Below are 14,448 nucleotides of genomic sequence, written 5' to 3'. Positions count from 1 at the left end.
CACATACAAACATCCCGAGGAGGAAAAAAAGCACACGCTGATTGTCATTTCGTGTTAGGAATGCTGATCCTGGTTGAGTCTCTCCCAGTCTATTTGTCAGCGTGTCCTATTAGGTTTCCAAACAGCTTGTAATGACTGGTAATAAACTGCAGAAGAAGAGGAAGGTAAATCAAGCGAGGAGACGACAAAATGAGCTCTCCGGGGGACCACCATGCTCCGAGCCTTCAAAACACAAACACACACAGACGGGGAAAAAAAAAAAAACTCCAAACGATTCTGTTCCCGGATTCAAATGCAGCCGATCCTGCCAACAGTGCCAGTTATCGTACAGGTCACAGTCTGACAGATGTACTGGAATTCATTACGGAAATTTGTGTTTGGTTTATCATATCTTTATTCCAGCTATGCTTCTTGGAAATAAATGTGTCTATTTCCTCTCAAATGGTGACATTTGAAAGGAAAATGAGACTCAATCTCAGCATAAAACACTTTTTAAAGCCTCCCTGTCAATGCTAAACAGCCTACTCTGCTACTGAATTGGTTAATCTGGACAAAAAAAGATATAATTTAACAGTTTCTTCATTTAACACACATAAGCTACAGTAGTGTTTGGGAAAACCGTACAGCTAAGCCTGTTGCAATGAGTTAATCACATGATGAATTAAAATTAGCTTGTTCTGTAACCTTGATACCTCTATTTGTTTGTTTGTGTACCTTTCAAATTTATTTTGTATTAATATCTTTGTGTACTTTTACTGGTTTAGTTTGTATTCTCATTATGTCTACTGTTGTCCCTATCATTGCAGTGTATATATCCATGGATGTTGATGAATATAAGTGTCTCTTAACGAGTCCAATGTCTATCTGAAGGAAATGCATCTCTGTTGGAGCGTTTCCTCCATCAACATTCCCTGGAAGACTTTCGGCAGAGCTGGAATTGTTCGACCAGTTTGCTTGGTGTGGGTTAAATGTCTGGAATAATCTGCGTAAATAAGATGTGAATTGTGACAGGTGGACATGTGTATGTGTTGATATAAAACAGTTATTGAAAATAAAAAGTAAAAAAATAAATTTGCTTGTTCTTTTACATTCTGATTATTAATATTTTTTGAAAGGCAATTTTGCTTACAGAGACTTCACAATCTACTTTATTTATGGTTTTGGTTGTGTGTGGTTTTTATTTTGTTTTTATTTATTGTTTTTCATTACAAAATTAAAGTTTATTGGTCATTGAGAGGGAACATCTTTGCTACTCCTGTAAAGTAAAAATCAATTACACTGATATTATGTAAGCCAATTACTGTCAATAACTGTAGGTATATTAGAAGAGTTGGGTAGCAACTAGTTACACTTACTTGTGTAACTTTTTTTATATTATTTATTTTTGCTACACTGTACTTTTTGCTTTTACTTCAGTAATTTTACTTTGAAGTATTTCTACTCTTGAGTAAAATTTCTGGATTTTCTACCTATTGAATGAAGAACAAACATGTTTTAACCAAAAATGTATCAGACACAGACACACACCTGCTGTTTCTGTTTAACTTTCATAAGTTTTTTATTGAAAGAAACTGATTTGGAACATTTTTATTTTGCCCTATTTTGTTATTTTTGTTACTAATATGAATTATTGTCATTTTCATTCTGAAAATACCAAAAATTTTCACTTAACTTTATATTTTGGTCTGTCTGATGATGTAATTTTTAAATATTAAATGGCTGATAATTTGATCAATTACTCAGTACCAAATACTTTTACTCTTTCTTGTGTAATTTCTTTGACGGCTACTTTTTACTTTTATTTGAGTCAAAATATGTTGAAGTAGCGCTACTCTTACGTGAGTATAATTTTTGGGTTTACTTTTTGAGTATAATTTTGGGGTTTTCTACCCATCTCTGTATATTAGACGAATAGTGACAGGAATTTAATTATTGTTTATCTATTTCTGTCTTAGTTTTGTGCTGTTTCTTTTTATTTTTGTTTTCATAATTGTGTTTTTTTTTCTTTTTTGACCAAATTAAATAAGCTTTTAGAACAATGTGATGTCAACGATGACATGGATTTGGTTTGTAAGATAATTGCATCTTCTTGTTCGATTTAATTGACTGAAGTTCCTTGGTTTGCTTCTCCATCCAGCCCTCCCTGCTCCCCTGTTTTTCTCCGTTCCTCCAGTCCCCTGCCCCTCCATCATCACTCCCTCCTTCCCTCTGGTGTCACAGCTCGCTGGCTCCAGGTGGTAAGGGAGGAAGGGATGCAGGGAAGGATGGATGGAGGGAGGGATGAAGACAGGAGGAGGGGGTGGCCGTCATCTGTTCCCGTGTTCATACCATCAGAGTGCGACCCAACACCCTGCCTCAGTCTGTTTTATTAACATTAATATTAATACTGGCCTCAGTCACATCTTACCCTGCAAAAATACAAGCAAAACAACAAGGATCATTTCTCGTCTTTGAAGAATATTTAAGAAGAATCTCTTCCAATAGCACATATATAACACAATAGTACACACACAGATATATATGTATATCTGCAGCTCTGGAAGAAATGAAGAGCCCACTGCACTGAACTCCATTGAAAACCTCCTGGTTATTCCACCAAATATTGATTTCTGAACTCTTCCTGAGTTACACATTAATATTGTTGTTTCTAAATGAATATGAACTTGTTTTCTTTATTTGAGGTCTGAAAGCGCTGCATCTTTTTCGTCATTTTTCATTTTCTTCAAATAAATACAAAATTTTTACTTGGAATTTCAGAGACATGTCAGTAGTTCATAGAATAAAAGAACAATGTTCATTTTACTCAAACATATACCTATAAAAAGTAAAATCAGACAATCTGATCATTTTAAGTGACCTTTTAATTTTTTCCAGAGCTGTATATATATAAAAGCTACATACATGATAGAAAACATCTAGTCCATTACTGCCTTCCATCATTGTAAAAACACAAATCTTAAGTGCTTTTGGTTTAACTTCTGGTGCAAATGTCTTAGTACACTTGAAATAAGATGAAAATAACTTCCAAGTCACTTTTCAGCAAATTTCCAGAGCTTATTATTATTGATGAAAAAATGCTAGTTCCACTCAGGCCTGTCAGAGTAAACAATAAATCTATTAATTGCATGATAAATTAAAATGAGCCTAATAGTTTTTCTTGGGTTTTTTTCTACCAAAACCAAGATGACGAAAGTCTTCAGTCTGGACCACTTGATCCATCTGGCCCCTTTTTGAAGAACAATTTTGCTTAGAGAGGTTTCATGATTAATTTTATTTGAAGTTTCTGTTGTTTTGTTAATTTGTTTTGGATATTTAAAATATCTTCCAGTTCCAGTGTTAAATGTTCATTAGATTTTAAAGTTTTTTGATCATTGAGAATGTGTTCTTGCATTATTGTGCCATTATAAATATATTACATAAAAATTGTCTTAAAACAAGAATATTGCTTATTCCATTTAACATCAAGAAATTATTGATCTTAAAGAGCTTCTATGTCTGTCTGAAAAGTTACTTTCAAGTTAGTTTTGTCTTATTTCTGTGTAATAAGATATTTACATTAGAAAATAGACCAAAATATTTGGTAGATTTTTCTGTTTTTGCGGTGATTGCTTCCAGATCCCGTCCATATGGAGATCCAACAGCAGCACCAGCGGTTTCCCCTTCTGTCAGTGGTCATAATGTTACGCCTGATTGGTGTAAATCTAGAAAACCAGCTGACTCCCTCCTTCCCCCCCACAGAGAGGCTGAGTTATGCTGCATTTGTTTCTGCTGCAGAGTCTGATCTTCCACACCAACAGAAGAGCAGCCACCGTCTTATTAGCTGAAGTGCAGCAGGGCAGAAACGAGAAGCCATGTTTGTATCTGGTGGCCAACACACACACACACACACACACCCACACACACACACACACACACACACACCCCTACATGAGTGGGCCTTAAACCACATTATCCACCTCCACTGACTCTAAAAGCTTCTTATTCGCCTCATTAAGTCTTCAGTGACACAAAGTAAGCAGACCAAAGCCGCATCAACGTACGTACCAATAGGTGTGTGCACTTAGCGGCGCGCGCAGACACACATCGGCTCAGCCGCAACCCGCGGGACCGCTGCTTAGACAGCACACCGACATTAGCAGTCGGACGCATCACAGATTTGACTGCAGGCTAATAGAAAGCAAAAAAATGCAACCTCCAGGTACAAAACAAAAAAGCAAACGGAGATGATTTGATGCCTGATAAAGTCGGACTCCAGGGTCGCAGAGCAGCTGATTCTCAGGAGGCTGTTTGGTGTTTTAGAAATTTGCTCCGTTACTCCAAAAGCGAACGTCAGAAACATATGAGGAATGTGAGTTCCAGTTATTACTGTGCACTGATGTAAATAGGTAAGTAAAGCTCATGCTGAGGACACATCATTAGCCACCACAGTCCACGGGGAGCACTTAGATACAGGTGAGTGGCCACTCGATACCTCCAAGGCAGCTGTGTGCAGGTGTGTGTGCGTGGGTGTGTGTGCGTGTATGAAGGACAATGGAGCATGCAGCCAGCAGCAGGGATCGGGTAAATGGGGAGGTGAGGGGAGTTAAGTGTGCAGGATGTGTCACATTAAAATCTCTGTCTCTTTAAAACAATTTAAGGAAGTTTTCTGCAGGAATCTGCTGACTGCACACCATGCAATCTGGATTTTGCGACAATCTGGACTTTATCTGAGTTTTTCTTTTTCAAATAGTAGTTTTGTGCAAAAATCTTCAGTTACTCCTCATTCCTTTGCATTTTCTTTCCAAGCAGTGGATCAGAACTGAAGTTCTCCAGGATTTCTGAGCTGTATCTTTTAGGGATGCATGTTATTGATTAATGAGTTGATCTATAGTTGATTTAGCTTATCCATCAATTAACAATTATTTGATAAGCAGCCAGTTTCTGGAAAACCTGAGTTTTGTCTTGCAAAAACAAAATTCTCACCAAATAACTTTGATATAGTTTCTACTGCAAATATTTTGGTACATTTAAAATAAGACAAAATGAGATTGCAAATAACTTTTTACCAAGACATAGGAGCTTGTTTTAGGTCAATAATTCCTTAATATTGATGAAAAAGTTCCATTGGTGGATTATTTCACTGAGAACATGGGAAAAAATGTCTATTTATAAGTGAAATAATCTGACAGTGAAACTAGCACTTTTTCATCAATATTAAGGAATTATTGGCTTAAAATAAGTTCCCACATCTTCCTGAAAAGTTACTTATAAATTATTAATGTGTATTAAAATCTTGTTCTAGAAACCAGATCAAAAATACTTGGTGAGATTTTTGCTTGTGCAAGGCAAAACTGAAATTTGTGTTTTTGCAGTGAAGAGACTGTATTACCTTAACAAAAAGGAATAAATTGTTTATAACATGTTGGATACACACAAAAAAACATTCTGAAACTGAAGAAGCTTGTTGAGTGTTTATATTTCTAAACAAAACCTCATAAAGTGCATTTTGCATCCCACACCGGACTCTGTTTGGACCTTTTATTCTTTCCCATTCTGGTATGGCCCCACCAACTTTGTTTCTGTATCAACTGGCTCTGCTTACAGATTACCAGCTGCGCCCTCTTCTGGGTGGAGGCCAAACTACAACACTGAAGTAAGATCTAAGCGGATGTTAGTGAATCGATCAAATTCTAATCTGATAAACCATTAAGTGACAATTAATCATAAGTTAATTCATTGTTTGCATCCCCAGTTTTATGGCTTTGTCTGCTTGGTAAGAAAATGTAAAGAAATAAATAAAGGGGTGGTAAAATTTTCAGCATTTTCTTTAAAGGGGGGTAATGTTCATGGTGATGAGCAGGCAGAGAGACAGCAGCGCTGCCTCGCTCACAGAGCGAGCTAATAGACAGAAAGCGGACAAACCTTGCTGACAGGTGGGCTCGTCTATGGCCATCCAAGGTGGGGATGGGGGAGAACGGAGGAGAGAATGACCAGGATTAGTAAAATGTGCTGTGAATGAGGCGGGAGGGGAGAGGAGGAAGCAGTGTTACAGACAACGCAGCTCACCAGTCATTAAGGGAAAACATCTTTCATCGTTACGCTGAAGAAAATAAACAAAACAAACACACTGCTGGTCATGTTTTGTTATTCTTTTGTTGGCTTTAGAGTGAAATTTATGTTTGAGTCTTCAGTGCTACTTTTTTGTATTTATTCATGCAAAAATCAAAGTATTTTTTTCAAACAAAAGCAAAATGATCCATACTTTCTAGTTTTAATTTACTCCTTTTATATCTGGGAAATAAACAAGAGAATCAGAATAACAATTGCTTGTCCATTATTAAGGTTTTAAAGCCTGTTAAATAGAAGCTTCCAATCAAATTTACAAAACGTTTTACAAATTCTCCGTAGATGTTAAATAAAGTCAGGTTGTGGGTCTTTGGTTCGGGTTTTGGGTCTGATCTCAGGTGATTCTAATCTTAGTTTAGGTGATTCCTACAACAAAACTAGCTGAAATCCAACATTACCGACTATAAGAAGTAATAAAGCGATAATAAATGTAAAAAAAAAAGAGAAAAAACAGTTTCATGGATAAAGTGAACGTCTTATTTTGAGCAATGAAACTGTTCTGTTTGTGCTTCTAAATGTGACGTTTCATGCTGTGAAATCTTAACCGAGGTGATTAGCAAAGCATTAGTGGCCATATGCAACATTTCAAACCTGCTGTTGACGACTTTATTTAAGGGAAATGCATGAGTTTAGTGCATCATTTCAAACAGCTTCTGTCACAACAGAGCTTTAAAAATCAACAGCCCATTTTCGCTTCCTGACTGGCGTCCAGGAAACAGAAACAACGCACATTCGGTGATCCGTCTCACCGCCTCACACCATCACACAGGGAGGGAACTACTTCATGATGTGCAGCTGCACAGCAGAAAACAATAAAGGCTGCCAGAAATCACTGCGACACAGTCCAGAGAGACGCAGGAACAAATATACATGTTCATGTATGGTGACAGGGAGAGGTGAGAGGAGAGAGGAGAACGAAACAAATCAGCACACTGAGTCGCTACCCCGAAAGAAAATCTATCAAATTTAGGAGAGCAGATGATGAAACTGTTACAGCTGCTGCTCTGGAAAATTAGCTGATCTGTTTCAGCAGCTGCAATATGCAAAAGAAAAGAAAAAAACTGCATGTCTCGTTAATTTTCACTCACTACGTCCATCAATGTCTGCAGTGCACCTTCGTCTTCTCCTCCTCCTCTCATCCAGTAAAGTCCAGGAACCGCTCGGTCGTCCAGAACCCAAACAAACACAACCATTCATGATTTAGAATTACTAGTGCTGCACTGAAAAACACAAAATGTTAAAGTATTTTTGGTTTGATTTCTAATGTAAATCTCTCAGCACACTTGAAGACAAACTAACTTTTTAGGAAGAAATGCAAACTTGTTTTAAGTCAATAATTCCTTAATATTGAACAAATACTAGTTATAATACAAATAATTTTCCAGTGGAACAAGACAGCTTTTCCCAAATGCAAGTTATAATAATATAGGTAGATTACTACTGGTAGGTTATTTCACTTGTAGCTCTTTTTCATCAATATTAAGAAATTATTGACTTAAAACAAGCTTTTATTTATGGCTGAAAAGTTACTTATAAGTTAGTTTTGTCTTAATTCAAGTGAACTAAGACATTTGCACTAGAAACTAGATAAAAATACTTGGCAAGGGGGCGTGCCGTGGTGGCGTAGTGGTTAGCGCGACACGTATTTAGAGGCCTTGAGTCCTCGGCGCGGCCGTCGCGGGTTCGACTCCCAGACCCGACGACATTTGCCGCATGTCTTCCCCCCTCTCCTTCCCTGTTTCCTGTCAGCCTACTATCATATAAGGGACACTAGAGCCCACAAAAGACCCCCTGGAGGGGTGTAAAAAAAATACTTGGCAAGACTTTGTTTTTGAAGTGTAAACATGTTCTTCTACTGTTTATTCTAGCAATAAAATGCAGAGAAGTACCTTGTTGTTGATTTGCTAATGATAAATAGATAGATGTTTGCTGAAAACAGGAAGTAGTATATTCCACAGATTTCCAAAAAAGGATTTGGAACCTGATGAAGCTGCAGGTAAAAATGACTTTCCAGATCCAAGAAGTCCAGAGTGAACAAGTGTAGGAAACACAGGAAGAAGCAAAATGTATCAAAAAAGAAAATAACAATTGAAACTTTCATAATAAAAACTTGGTTCAGAGATAGATTTTTTTTTTTTTTGCTAATTTTGCTGCTTTCAACCTTCCTGCCTCCTTCCCCTCCTGTGGCTGAGCGGCTCTTCTCTCCTGGTCTCGGAGCAAAGGCCTCATGGTGCTTTAATTAACATCGGAGCCGGAGGTAGGGAGAACACACACGGGGCGTGACGGTCCAATCAGAGGGAATCTGAACTGGGAACCAGCAGCAATTTAAGGACCTCACTTTGAAGATGAAGTGAGATCAGTGTGTGGGCCCTTGATCATCAGAATAATTCAGAATAAATATAACACTGAGCAAAAGTTTTAAACCAGCTTTCGTTTCTTTTTTTTTTCTGCTTCATTCAGAAAACCCGGAGAACAAAAGATCAGGAAAAGTTTACAGGAAACCCGGTCGGACCAGATGGAAAAAAGAAAAAAAAACAGAGTTTTACACAGAAGAACAAGATATTATATCAGAGTTATCAGAAAATTATAGATAAAAGTTATTATTTGAGGTATTGTTTACATAATAAAGAAGATTTTAGCCACAAGCAAAATGAGATTTCTGCCTCTAAATAATTCTTCTATTTCACTTTTTGAGTAGGATGATGAGAAAAGTAGAATAATACATTACATTTGTGTCAAATCAAAGTTCAAATACGTCTTGTTCATCAAAAAAATATGGATTGGAGAATTAAAATATAATCTTTTATTATTCATGTTGATTGGATATTATTGATCCAGATTTTTGGGATGCAGTAACATTCCAGGTTCACTTACAAAATGGACTTTTTGAATCTAAAAAAACATCTTAATTATTTTTTTGTTTTTTAGAGATGCTGCTGAGTAAAGTGGAGGACTATAAATCTGGAAATAAATTAGTTGGTCAAAAAAGTAGATAAGGGAATAAAAATAAGTTTTGATATTCATCCTTTATGATTTATGTCACTTAGTTGGTTGTGATGGTGTAACTAAAAGAACCATGAGGTGGTAGATGTAAGGCTGGAGCAGGGATGGCGTTAACCAAATATTTTCTGTCTTTGACCATTTTCTTAAAATAGTGACATAAAAATCTGAAGGCCAGCAGTCATTTTGACAGATTGTAATTCACACACCTGAATTACAGATGTGTGAATTACACACCTGACTGGACTCCATGCATCTCGCTACCTGGGAGCTAACAGCACGTTGAACAGTTGTGGTTTGGAGCAGCTGAACCACTGCTGCAGGATTGAAGAGAAAACTTGTGGAACAAGAAACTCTTCTTTCAGAGAGTCTTACCGACTTCTGATCTCTGCAGCTGGAGAAATGTTCCCTGATTTCAAAACTTTGGCTGCGAGATGCAGATTCTCTCTTCAGTTTTTTGTATATTAATTATACTGAATGAAAATTAAAAACTGCTGAATATTATCGTTTCAAAAATTGATACATAAAAAGAGATTATGACACGATTTTATGACAGGAATTTGTCACTGAGGGAGAAAAAAGTGAGGCGAATCAGTGAAACAGAATGAAGAGCAGAACTGGACCAGATCAGAAATATTCCCACCATGTTTGCATGTTCTGCACCATTATACCAGCATACAGACATAAACACACACAGCATCATTGCCAAGCTTGTGAACTACTTTTTACTGCATAAAAATAATATTTCTAAAAGGAAAATACCAAAATTGCATTGTTTGCATCAAAAGCTGAACATTTAGACCTCTATAAACAGTCTGTAGCTTTGCTCTGAATTATCCTCCTGAAATCCCAAACGAAAAGACATCCCAGCTATCTGAAGATGGTCTGAAGCTTACTAGATGTTTTCTGGCGTTTCTACATCATAACTTACTTTTCTATCCTTTTGACCCTTAGTTACGAAGCTTTTTTTGTTGTAAATGAAGCTGCGGATTAATTTCTGCTCATAATACCAACTAAAAGTTCCTTGCAGCCGAGAGAACAAAAGGACTTGATAATTAACGTCTTCCTCTTTCAGGTTTAATAATTCTCTTCATTAGCATTTCCAGGTCAAACACAGTTTTCCTCCTCACTCAGAAAGTAGCAGTAAAGCACCTGAAACAGGACTTCGTTCAACTGATCGCAGTTTCAGGAATTAGGACGCATCTGAGCAAAGTAATGCTACAAAAAGACTGACAAGCATTTACAGTAACAGTGTCTCTGTTTATTTATATATAAAATGTACCTTTTTACCCACCCACCCACCCATCCACCCATCCATCCATCCATCCATCATAACAGAGTTGTGTGCAGTTGTTACATCCCGAAATATCAATATTTTGACAATAATAAGTCACACCTTAGAAAAGCTTTCAACCAAAAATGGGTCTCAACATTACATTTTATTAACGTTTGGGTCTAAAGTTTTTTTGTTGTTGTTAAAAATGAATATGGCGGCAGCAGATCTTTCTCTGTGTCTCGTCTTCAGGACCAACTAACGTCAACTTTTACTGAGTTCCAGTTTCCGTCTTTTTCTGTAATTCGAATAAGCTCCAAAAATAACTGGTTCACCAACAGCTTTTTACTATTCATAGCAATACTGCAGCAATTATGGGAGACCTGATAATACCTAAAATCCCATCTGGTGTGTGTGGGGGTGTGTGTGTGTGTTGGCTAGATGAAGTAAGAGGTTCTGCAGCTGCATCAGAGCCGACTTGGAAAACTCAGACACACACACTCGCAGCCCCTTGGAGTGCATCAGCGCCTCTACCTGTCAGGTGTGTGCATGTGTTTGTGTGCGTGTGTGTGGGGCGAGCAGAGCATTTTTTCCTCCAGAACAACTCGAGGGTCCACCTCGTTAATCTCCATGACGACAGGGATGCTAAGGCAGCAAATTAGTGGTGAGCAGAGAAAAAAATAATAAGAGTCCCGCAGGAGGTTTCCAAAAGAACATCCAAGCCACAAGGAAGGGTTTTAGTTTAACTTGTGCTGCTCGGCAACAATGAGAGCAAAACTTTAGAGCCTTTTCCCACAATTAATCAAGTCTCTGAATGTCTGTATGCCTATATCGCTTAATGCAAAAGCGAACCTAGGCAACAAATAAACACAACAACCGAGGAACCAATCAACTCTTTTTAGCATCTGATGTGAAAACATTAACAATTTCAACCTCTCAGAAGGTAGAAGATGAACAGCAGCTCCAACGCAACAACCAACAAATGACAAATATCCAGTTTGTGTGTTCTGAACATGTATGAGTGTGTTGCATGTGCTATCAGGGGAAAATATTCGCGTTGGAGCGCCACAAAGGCCCCACAGAACCAACATCAAGATGACAACGGCAGAACACACACATTAAAAAGAAAGCAGTTTTACTCACCGATCATGTGATTAGCCACGTGAATCTGGATCTCTCTTTCCGTCTCAAACGTCATTTGGCATTTAATACACTGGTAGGTCTTTTTCTAGAATAGAAAACACAAAAGACATCAAACAAAATGAGTCACATTTCTGCAACAAGGTGGTTCAAAGTGCTAACAGTTTCACAATTATGAAACAAGCGATAAACATTACTTTCTGTCAAATGTCGTCATCAAAGTCATCAAGCAAAAATGCATCAAATAAGTTGATCAATGTTCCAATTATCCAACTGTAACCAGGTTGGTTTAAGTCTTGATTTAAAGGAACACTGTGCAGAGGTGTGACCAAGTCACTGTGTTGCAAGTCTCAAGTAAGTCTCAAGTCTTTGTCCTCAAGTCCGAGTCAAGTCTCAAGTAAAGACAGGCAAAAGTAGAGTCAAGTCTCAAGTCAGGAACCTTTAATTTCAAGTCATTTCGAGTCGTTTTTATTTTTTATTTTTTTTTATAATTTGCAATTATACATAAAATTCAAATAATAGACCATTTGTTTGTTTTAAAATATGTATTTATCTCAAATGATAGAACATGTGTAGCTGAACACAAAGTATAAAAAACATTTTTAAATTGGACCACTTTATTGCCCAGTTCTGTTAAACTTGATATTCAATAAAAAAAGAGGAAAATGCTGACATTTCCACAGCACAATACAAAGAACCATAACAGCAGTTTTTTCCTCTTTTCTCTGACCTGTCAAAACAATATATTGTCAATATAATTTCCCAACGTAGATGTCTTCAAATACACCAACCATCCTTAGATGATACTAGACCCGGCTCATCATCATGATGGGACAGAGAGACTCTGTTCCCTGTGTTCAGGTCCAGAATCTGCTTTCTGTTCCGGAGCCCCGCTCACTATCCACCGGCTTCCTGAGCTAACACGGTGCACATTATTTGTGGAGGCATTTGAAGGACCGGATTTATGGTAAATAATCACCAATTTAACCCGGAGTACACATGCTAACTCGAAGTTAGCTAAAGTCAGCTATCTTACAGCAAAAGAAAAGTGCCACCTACCGATCTTTGTGAAGCTTCAAATGCCGGACAAAGTTGGACGTCGTGGCATCTCCATCCGATATTCTCTTCTTGCATGTTTTACAAGTTGCAGTTCGGTTTTTAGTCGAAAGTTCATAACCTACGTAGCCAAAAGAAATTACTCGCGGAAGCATATTCGAGCGGTTATTTCGTATTTCGTTCCCTGAGCTCTGCAGCTTTGCCGCGTTTTTTTAAACGTCCAAATCCTGTTAATTTGATTGGTTGTGCTGCAGCTACGTACACATACATACATAAGGAGAGAGGAAAACCATAGTGACGGTCTGCGCATATTGATAAGGAATGAGTGACATTAATTAATGACGCCACTTTATAAATAATGTGTTTTAAATTTTAAGACTTTGAGTAAAAAATATCAAGTCTTTTCAAGTAAACAGCTTCAAGTCAAGTCAAGTCCCAAGTCAATGGCATGAAAGTCAAAGTCAAGTCCGAGTCTTTGAGCATTTTTTCAAGTCAAGTCTCAAGTCGTGATTTTAACGACTCAAGTCTGACTCGAGTCCAAGTCATGTGACTCGAGTTCCCACCTCTGACACTGTGTTTTGGCTGGTTTACAGTTTTCTGGTAGTTTGCTACAGATTTCAGGTGCAAATCTGGAAGAAAGATTTGTTCAAACATTTGGGTGACCGATGAGTTTTTGCGCTCCGATGAGGCGGTTTTTCTGCTGTATCAAAATTTGTATGTTCCGCAAAACTGCAATAGAAACACAACCAGATGTTACTGCTGGCGGAAAAGACGAAGAAAAGATCACAGGAAGTGGTAGGAGGATTGTGACTTATCATGTGAACTAACGTATTGTGATTTTTATTGCATTTCTTATTAAATGGAAAACCACAGCTGCGAAATTATTAACAGAATATTGACACAATTTTGCAAACATCTATAACGGAAACACAGCTAATGCAACTAAAGATAAACACATGGCTGAGTTAGTTTCTCCAGATCTTGCTGGGACATTAGTCCTTTAATCCTGGAAATGTTCTTCAGGTGACAGAGGGCCGACTTTGTTATCGTCTTTAAGGGTCAGGTCAGAGTTCATCACTACACCCAGAACAATGCAATTTTGGTATTTTCCTTTTTCAGCCTGATCTCTAGTTTCTAACTGTAACGACTGGCACTAAAAACAAAACATAGCAGCTTAACAAGATCATAATAAAGCAAGGTAATAACTCTGCTTTTTGCCCTTGTTTTGGTTTTAATTTTTTAAATAAAAGTTTGGGGGGAGAAAACAATGTTTCAGATGCACAACAGCTGCAGAAACAGCGAGAAATAAAGAATAATAATGTAATGAAAACATTTAGGAAAGATGTCTGAACAAAAGAGAGAAAGAAAGATGCAGAAAATCCAGGATGAGTCACAGAAAGTGAGAGCTGAGGAGCAGCTCTGCTTATCCATTCACTGCACACAGCGATCACTCATGCACAAACACATACAAAATACACAAAGGCCCCACTTCCACTTTCCCTCTGCTGCTTCACTCTGCTACAGTCACTACACACACACACACACACACACCCACACACTCAGAAAAATCCTACTTTGTCTGCTTTGTGCTGTTAGACTAAGCAGAAACAAAGGTGTAGGTAAGACAGGGAGTCCCTGGGAACTGACACACACACACACACCTTCACACACACTCACTCAGAAACACAACGGCAGGTCCCGGAGAGCCTGACTGTCAATATCAAGTAGAGTGAACAGCTCCCACAATGCAGCAGCATAGCCCAGCCGCAGGAGCCGCTGGGGCCCGGCTGACACACACAACGCCGTGCGCACACGCACATCCACCGCGGGAACACGCAGCAACGCCCGACACAAACACAAACTGTCTGCCGCTC

The 14,448-nt window shown here is 38.0% G+C and overlaps 1 protein-coding gene across 3 annotated transcripts in view; it reads right to left on the bottom strand.

Annotated features, from left to right (window-relative positions):
• znf423 (zinc finger protein 423) overlaps positions 1-14,448 on the bottom strand; it is a 186,980-nt gene that overhangs the window by 80,650 nt on the left and 91,882 nt on the right. Inside the window, exons 18-19 of one of the 3 annotated variants that reach the window (XM_028042164.1) lie at positions 11,522-11,606; positions 5,902-5,922 (exon numbers count right to left, since the gene is read on the bottom strand). In XM_028042164.1, the coding sequence (XP_027897965.1) occupies positions 5,902-5,922; positions 11,522-11,606 (106 nt within the window). Of the gene's footprint in view, positions 1-5,901; positions 5,923-10,611; positions 10,677-11,521; positions 11,607-14,448 lie in introns of those variants that run through there. The other 2 variants (XM_028042179.1, XM_028042172.1) reach the window with 2 other exon arrangements.

The sequence above is a fragment of the Xiphophorus couchianus genome, chromosome 2, assembly GCF_001444195.1.
Source record: "Xiphophorus couchianus chromosome 2, X_couchianus-1.0, whole genome shotgun sequence".
NCBI lineage: Eukaryota > Metazoa > Chordata > Actinopteri > Cyprinodontiformes > Poeciliidae > Xiphophorus > Xiphophorus couchianus.
This window is presented reverse-complemented; position numbering and strand designations above follow the sequence as displayed.